Below are 8,569 nucleotides of genomic sequence, written 5' to 3'. Positions count from 1 at the left end.
AATCAACTAAAATTCATAATATCGTATCGTCAACCGTAAAGGTTATATTTATAGTAGGCCTACACGGGTAAACTGTTTCGCTAGCAGCGCCATTGTGTTCACTTTTGGTATTAGCAATTTGTTACGTTATGTCATCATACGGATTAGTGATTTAGTTTGTGTAAATTTTACCTTTTATTCCTAATTTACACCAAGTAGACATAGTTTTCAGTCCAAATAAATAGATATTTATATAAAATGGAATGCATATCCGTAGTCGGATCAAGATTTCACCTAGGATAGAGCACATACTAGTTCCTAAGTGAAGTCTTGACCGGACTACGCTGGGTCCCATAGTTTTGCATCTATGGACCTTTAAAAATATTTTTTTCATGTTTCGGCAGCGTATAACTCCGAAAGGAAGCATCTGTGCACCCACGTTGGTCTATACTTTTTGTCTTATCTTGGTGACAGGAATCACCTCGCGAACGTTGTCGCTGTTGTTTTGAAAAACCCTGTATATAACATTCATGTATAATATACCGACGTTCTGTCATCACCTAGCACATCTGAGATGTTATATTTTAAACATAATTACATATCTCGTGAAATGATTATATAAATATATATAACCGATTTATTTTAATGTAATTACTTTAGATAACTAATCATGCATTGAGGAAAATAACATTTCATATTAAAAAGTTTGATCCAAAGGGGAATTGAACTCACGATTTTAAACGACTTGATGTCTTCTGGTCTATTACTGAAGTAACATGACCAACTTGGCCGAACTAGTTCTGACGAAATATAACGGAATTTCCAAGACAATGGCATTCATATCCGTTGCAAATGCTTTTGTTTTTTCTCCTTTCTGCTTTTTATTTTACAAAATGACACAACGAGCATCTGCTGACATGAATACATGCTGTATTATTACATATTCCAATCAATGTTACTTTTCCTACTCTTAATAACATTTCAGCATGTCTGATTATATTTAAAAGAAGAAACACAGATCTGCACAATTTTTCCCGGATATTAAGATTGGCCTGGGGCCTCGAACATGCTATATTTGGCTCACTGTTTCGGAAGATACCCAAATTTACACTTAGAAAATTCTTAGTTTAAAACAGCTATAATCAACGCGGTAATTGTTTCCGGAATAAAGTGTAACAATACCAGTGTATGTGCAGTTGGCTCCCTAAATATTTGGGCTAGATGAAAATTTACATGGGCTAGTTAGTAGTCAATTTGGGCTTGTTAGGCTAGCCAGTGTAAAATTTGGGCTAGTCAAATAAACAACAATGAGTTCAAATTTGTGAGCCAACTTCACGGAAGCTCAACAAATGTTTGAGTCAGGCAAGAGTTTAATTGGGCTGGGTACTAATAGTACTCTTTTCGGACTGGTTGAGCTAGCCAATTTCAGCATTTGAGCCAGTAAAATAAACGAGATAGGATTGTCCAAATGTTCACTATGGGACAACTTCCATGGTCACAGCTAAGATTCGAGCCAGCCGAGACTGTGCTTTGGCTGGGACGTACTCTTTTTGTGCTTGTTGGGATAACCATATTTAGCGTTTGAGCAAGACAAATAAAAGAGATAGAGGTGCCCAAATGTTGGGGGCCAACTTCACGCTAGCTTCCTAAATTTCTGGGATAGACGAGATTCCACTCAGTTTGATTATTACTTTTGGGGGGCTGGTTGGGCTACCCACGTCCAGCTATTGGGCCAGCCGAATAAGCGAGATAGGGGTGTCTAAGATTTATGTGCTAGTCTAAAGTTGAACAATGTTTGTACCAGGGTCGGCGTGTACTTGGGCAGGTTGTGCTGGCCACTTCTAACTTTTGAGAGAATCAAATAAGCAAGATATCGTTATCCATAATTTACGTTCCAGTCTGAAGTTCGCTTCCAAAGTTTCGATACCTCTATTTGGTTCAGTAGATTGACTTAATATTAAAACGCGCCAGCATTAACAGCAAAAACTAAGTACTAACTATTCCAAATTGAACCTCCCAAACTTTAGTACCAGTGCGTGAATATCAAACTTCTAGATTCTGAGCACTTCTGATTCTTTTAATTGAATGGTCCAAAACCGTATAATGACTAAACAGAAGCAAATATTAAATGTAATTCATTTATTTCTCTTTCATTCTGTACTGAATTTCGGTTGAATATATATACACTGAGCCTTTTCTTCTTGCATAATACAATGTTCTCTCTTTTCTTGAACTACTAACGCGAAGTCCGGTGCACAGTAATCAAAATACGCTACGGATAAAAGAATTCATGTTAAAACATAAATTGAGGTTCTTTCGGGCTATTTTCAATGAAAACTGAGCATTTAATATTGTACAATTTGTTCTGCGATTTTGCTCATTTCTAGAATAGTTTCAGCACATATTAAAAAAAAAAAAACAAATATGAAGTTAGAATATAATTCATAGATGCTTTGAGGTCAAGAATAAAATATTGCCCGTCTCCAATTTTCTCACCTTTCTGTTCCTTCTTAGTACATACATACATATACAGGATGACCTCGAAATATGTAGATTAACTTCGGAAGGTGATTCATGAGATGAAACAAAGTCAAAAAGCCCTTTGAATTTTACACTGCATAGATGTAGAGAGCTGTCTATTTGAAATCCAAATTCGACTTCTGACAATTGGAAATGAACATAAAATGTTGAAAAACTTCGGGAGGTGATACATAATACCACAACTAGAAGACAGATCCTATGAATATAAGGATAAAGGTTGGATCAGGGATTTTCAAACTGTGCGGCGCGCCACCCTGGGGAGGCGCCGAATGTTGTCAGGGGAGGAGCGAGGACTTAAAAAGAAAGATCCTGCAAAGGAACATATTTATAATGCAACACGCGTACTTAAGCCTTCCTTTTTCTTTAGTAATACATAGTGGACTAAGCCTTTGTTATCACCTCTGTGCCACCTACGATCAGGGATAACCCTTTAACCTTTGGCTTAAACGTATATAATGCTTGTTAGGTGGCCACTGACGATCTTATACTTTATCTCTGTAGAATAGTATGTCACCTTAAATGTATTTGGAATTTCACGCGACGCCATGTTAGCTGAATTTTTTCTTTCTCTTAATTTTCTGTTATTATTTTTGGGACGATTCTTGAGTTATCTTTTCTCAAGTACTACTGCCATTCACAAATAGTCTTATTTGTTTTATTTTCATTGGTCGAAGCCACTTTTCAGATGTTTGAGTTCGACTGGGTTCTTCCTTCCTTTGTTGCCATAGCTTGTCTGCTTTTTGTATTTTGCTACTCTGAGAAGAAAGAGACATCTAGATTTATGTTGTTTAGGCACTGAAGAGTAAGAAAGTAGCTGCAAGTATTTTATGTGCAGGTGTTTTGTGTTAATTACATTAAGTGTAATAGGACGTTTTTTTGTGGATTGATTCGCAATGGATAAGTTTATAATGAAGACGGTTAAGAAACGACGTGAACTGGATAATGCAGAACTTAGTGGCTCAGAGAAACCAAAACAGAAGTATAGGAAATATGATGAACGTTATTTGGACTTCGGATTTATCAGTACTACTGTTAGTAATAAAGAAAGAAATCAGTGCGTAATTTGTTTGAAAGTGTTGGCTGCAGATGGCATAGTACCCAACAAGTTGAAGCTACATTTAGAAACTGTCACACCAATTTACAAGATGAGGACCGGGAATTTTTCCCGTAAAGCAACTGAAGTGAAACGAAATAAAAGTGCATTTTCTCAGCAAATGTCTGTGTCCGGGAAAGCCCTTTTAGCACCGTGTAAAGTAGCATATCTTGTGGCACAATGCAAGAAATCCCACACTATATAGCTGAGGATCTTATTTTGCCTGTAGCAATTGATATGGTCTCGATTATGGTTGGTGAATCTGCTGCTAAGCAACTGAAAAGTGTATATTTGTCTGACAGCACAATTAGTCGTCGAATAAGTGACCTTGCCGATGATGTAAATGAACAATTAAACATGAACTAAGGGGGAAGGAATTAGCGATTCAAATCGATGAGACAACTGATAGTAACAGCGATGCGAACTTGATCTGCTATGTGAGATTCATAGCCGAAAATCATAAATTCTTGGAAGATGTTTTGTTTTGTGAGAATATCGCACTTGGAACAACAGCAAACGAGTTGTTCGAAATTGTGGACAAGTTCATGGAAGAAAACAAACTGGACTGGAGAAAATGTATGGGACTATGCGCGGATGGTGCTCGCTCTATGTCAGGACGTTATCAAGGATTACAAGCTCTTATACGTAAGAAAGCCCCTAATGAACTCTGGACTCACTGCATTATACACAGGGAATAACTTGCTTCAAAGAATCTCAGTAGTGACTTAAACGACATACCATCATTAGTAAGAGAAGTTGTGAACTATGTCAAAAGTCGTCCAAAAAGTCCAGATTTTTTTTCCAAAAATGTGTTCTGATATGGGAGGTGAGCATACATTTTCCTGTATTATTGCAACTCAGGTTGGTTGTCCCGCGGTAATGTAATTTTCCGTGTTTTTAAACTGATTCGTATCTTGTGGATGAAAATCATCCTAGTGTTGAAAATTTCATCTATTCTGCCTTTCTTCAGAAGTTGGCATACCTTTGCAATATTTTTGAGAAACTAAATGTTTTGAATGTGTCTTTACAAATAAATGATACACACATTTCGCAGTTGTCAGACAAAATTTCAGGTTTCAAAAGGAAATTGCTGCTTTGGAAGAGAAGCATTGAAGACGGGAACATTAGTGACTGCTCTCATACACTAAGCAAGTTGTTAGAATAAACCGGAAACCAGCGAAATGAAGAAATCAAATCAGTGTTTGAGGAACATTTAACACAACTTTATGTCCAATTCGAGAAGCACTTTTCAGAGAATACTCAGCACAACTGGGTTGTGAATCCATTCAACGCAGATAATCCACCAAATTTCACCACCCGAAAAGAGGAACAGCTTATTGATCTTTCTTCAGACAGCACATTGAAAACCAAGTTTCTCTCTGCATCGTTGCCTGACTTTTGGAGCTCAGTGAAGAATGAGTATTCGGAATAAAGTATGAAGGCCTTGCGAGTGCTCCTTCCTTTTGCAACTTCCTGTCTCTGTGAAACCGGATTTTCAGCCACGAACAGTTATCAAATCCAAATATAGGTTAAAAATAAATCTCCAGAAAGAGATGAGTCTTGCCATTTCAAAATATGTGCCGAGATTTAATACTCTGTGTGACTCAAAACAAGCTCATACATCCTATTGACTTTGCTCAACATTTAAATATGCTGGATTTTATTATTTAAATTCTCTCTCTGCTCGTATTTTGCAATTTTAATATATATACGAGGGCTGGAAAGATAAAAGTGGCAACAGACAAATCATTCACGAACACTTTATTGGACAATCATGAAACTTCTACAGGCCTTCAATGTAATCCCCTGCAGCATATTGCACCCATTGCCAGATGTGCGGAAGTCGCAGGATACCAGCAACGGTTCCCTCTTTGTTGATGTCTGCAAGAGAGCGTCCTATAGCTCGAAGTATGGCATCTCTGCTGCGAAAACACATCCTTCGCGTGGTTCTTTCACCCAAGGACATTGTGCAACACATTCAACATTGTGGTTTGGGATGTTCCTACCTCGTTCGCCAATTCCCTCGCAGTCCATCTCCTATGCACATGCAGTAACGATTGCATCAATTCAATGACTCGGTTGTCGACCGCATGGCATCCTCCACCTGGATCCTGTTGCAAACTGCCACGTCCAGCACGAAACGCTGCTACCCAACGTGCCACAGTCCGATATGGCAATGCGTCATTCCCGCATGCTTCACGTAGTCCGGAGTGACATTCCGTGGCGTTTTTATCACGGTCCACTTCGATCTTTATCCACGAACGTTGTTCTAACTTAGAAAACATCACCTTTAGAGCGGTGTGCTTTGCCAACCTGCATTCAATACACTTCACTACGACCACTACCGCGTCTACACTAGCGCCACCACCCGCATTGTATAGCTCCACCCACCCGCTAAAAGTGTTGCCAACTGCAGCTCGTTTAAAATTCCCTGTGCGGGAATGGGACAGTGTTGCCACGTTTTTCTTTCCAGCCCTCGTATCTGACTTATCACAATTTATAATTATTAACACCGGCTAATAACATTAAAAGGTGTAGTCAATATGAACAATATAGATTACCTGTGTGAAAGAGATATTTCCATTAGTGATTAATAAATGAAACATAGTTTATCATAATGATAGTCTTTTTTGGATACATGTATTTATGTTGTTGACACATTTAATTTTTGACAGGGAAGACGCGTTCAGATTTTTGGTGGTTGAGGGAAGCCTCAACTGCAAAAAGTTTGAAAACCCCTGGGTTGGATCATTTTAAGACAGAGGTGGTCGAAGGGGGGAGTACTGTGAGCGAAATGTATATGGTTTACTTACACGAGTGATTCCGTCCGATATACACCTGTGCAGGTGTCACCATCAAAAGTCAAACTTTTGCAGAGAAAAATTGACAAAAACCGTGAAGAACTCCAGTTACATCTTTCCAATTTGGTTTTATACTATCCCAATGACTCAGATCCGGTCAATTCGCACGTAATAAACATATGTATGTTATACACAGCATATTTTCTTCAAGAAACCGGGGTACTAATTACACTGTCGAAAGAAAGAAACAAAAGTTTAAAGATACATGGACACATATAATCTCCACTAACCCATGGGCACTAATTTAAGATAATCTACGAAAAATACAAGAAAGCAATTATTAACAAATAAAAATATATAAAAATGTATTTTGAAAGAAAGGTTAACTTGTACACTCCTGTTCACATAAACATGGATACTAGTTCAGGGCCTAACTCCAAAAAGTGAGATTAGATCCATCGCAATTCCCGCAGATTTATAAAATAGTACAGGAATTTTGTAAAAAAAAAAATCATAAAAGCAAGGAACTTTGCACAGTTGTAGTGCTTGACCTCCTTATCAACATACTAAAAGTCCCCTAAGATTGATCTTGAATTTCGACCGCCATATTGGAAAATGGCTGCCGATTTTCAGTTTTTCGCGCTTTGAAGAAAGTCGTTTCAACTCCGAGACCGAGGGAAATTGAATATTATGTTATTATAAATCAGACTTATCAATATTGCAAATGATAAAAATTTTCTCAATTTCCTCAGCGAAAATTGAACCCAGGGCCATCAGCTTGCGAAACTGCTGCTTAAGCTACCATGGGCGTTGGCAGGGGGTTGAAAGGGTCATAACTTTCAAATCGTGTCTGACAGACACATGTTAATCTTTTCTGTAGGTCCAATTGAAGATCTTTCAAATGATATATTAAAATATTAAAATGTCTTGAACGTAAGAAAAGAATTTGGGAATTTAGGCTAGGGTGAGTCCGCTGCTCCTGCCTAAGGGAAGAGAAATCAAACGTGAACAAACGCACGCACACTCATACATATACATATATATAATGTATAAACCTACCTGGATCGGCTCGTAAATATCGGGCTGGTTCCGGTTGGAGTTTTGGCTCTTCTTCTGGAAAGAACAATATATCGTAAGCAGGTTATATATGCTAGCTGAAATTTCCATTCCTTGCAGGGAGAGAATAGGTATATAAGAAATATTTGAACCCCTTCCCCTTATGATATCTATTTCTGTAGCTGTAACTGTAATCATAAAAATTCATGGCATAAATTTTGAAACACCTCACCCCATAGAATAAGAACTTTAATCGAAATGACATGATAATAACCCACCTTGGGGTGAATACTACGTCCAAAAGCTGGCTTAATCAAGTCAGCCATTTTCCTGACCCCGAAAACTATGGATTTGTCACTACGCTGGGTCATTTAGTATATTTTATTTTTCACTCTTTTATCTACCATGCTCATGGGTGCCTTGGATTTAAATGGCACAGAGAGAGTCAGTATAATCTCAGCGATACCTATAAATCAAACACTAACATATGTCGTTTTCCACTGTTTTTACATGTCAAACCTTCAAATTCCCATTCTTGGTTGTTAGAGATGTCATACCTCGATTGGGACCTGAACTTCCGACTTAACGGTGTAAAGAGTGTTAGTATTTACATTAGTGATCCAGAAAAAAACATGAGTTCGACATTGCGTTCGATTATTTTTACATGTCACCCATTTCTACCCCTATTCCTAGAAGAGCTATGGGGATCTTACTGAACCGCGTTTTGCCAGAGTGTAAAAAAAAATTGATTATCAAGTTTGATTGAAATTGCTCCGGGTATTACAGTTATGGTAGAACATGTGCACACACACAACACACACACACACACACACACATATATATATATATATATATATATATATATATATATATATATATATATATATATAGGCTGCCGAAAACATGAGAAAGTGAATTTTAGAGGTCCATAGCTCCAAAACTATGGGACCTACCGTAGTCGGCTCAAGACTTCACTTGGAAACTATTATGTGTCCTATCCAAAAATACGTTTGAGAATCCTGAGGTGCTTCTACAACAATTTTTATAAAGGAAAATTGGCTACGGGCGTATAATTTGAAGCACTCTCCAACTACCTCCA

The 8,569-nt window shown here is 37.8% G+C and overlaps 1 protein-coding gene across 1 annotated transcript; it reads left to right on the top strand.

The window, feature by feature from the left end:
* The first annotated feature begins 3,413 nt into the window (after window positions 1-3,413).
* On the top strand, window positions 3,414-3,818 carry LOC145665381 (protein FAM200B-like). The gene has a single exon (XM_081732683.1). It carries the CDS (start codon window positions 3,414-3,416, stop codon window positions 3,816-3,818), a length of 405 nt encoding a protein of 134 aa, XP_081588809.1.
* The last annotated feature ends 4,751 nt before the right edge of the window (window positions 3,819-8,569 follow it).

The sequence above is a fragment of the Thermobia domestica genome, chromosome 11 (assembly GCF_964235325.1).
Source record: "Thermobia domestica chromosome 11, izTheDome1.hap1.1, whole genome shotgun sequence".
Taxonomy (NCBI): Eukaryota; Metazoa; Arthropoda; class Insecta; order Zygentoma; family Lepismatidae; genus Thermobia; species Thermobia domestica.
Note: the sequence above shows the minus strand (reverse complement) of the source record. Positions and strands in the feature narration are given on the sequence as shown.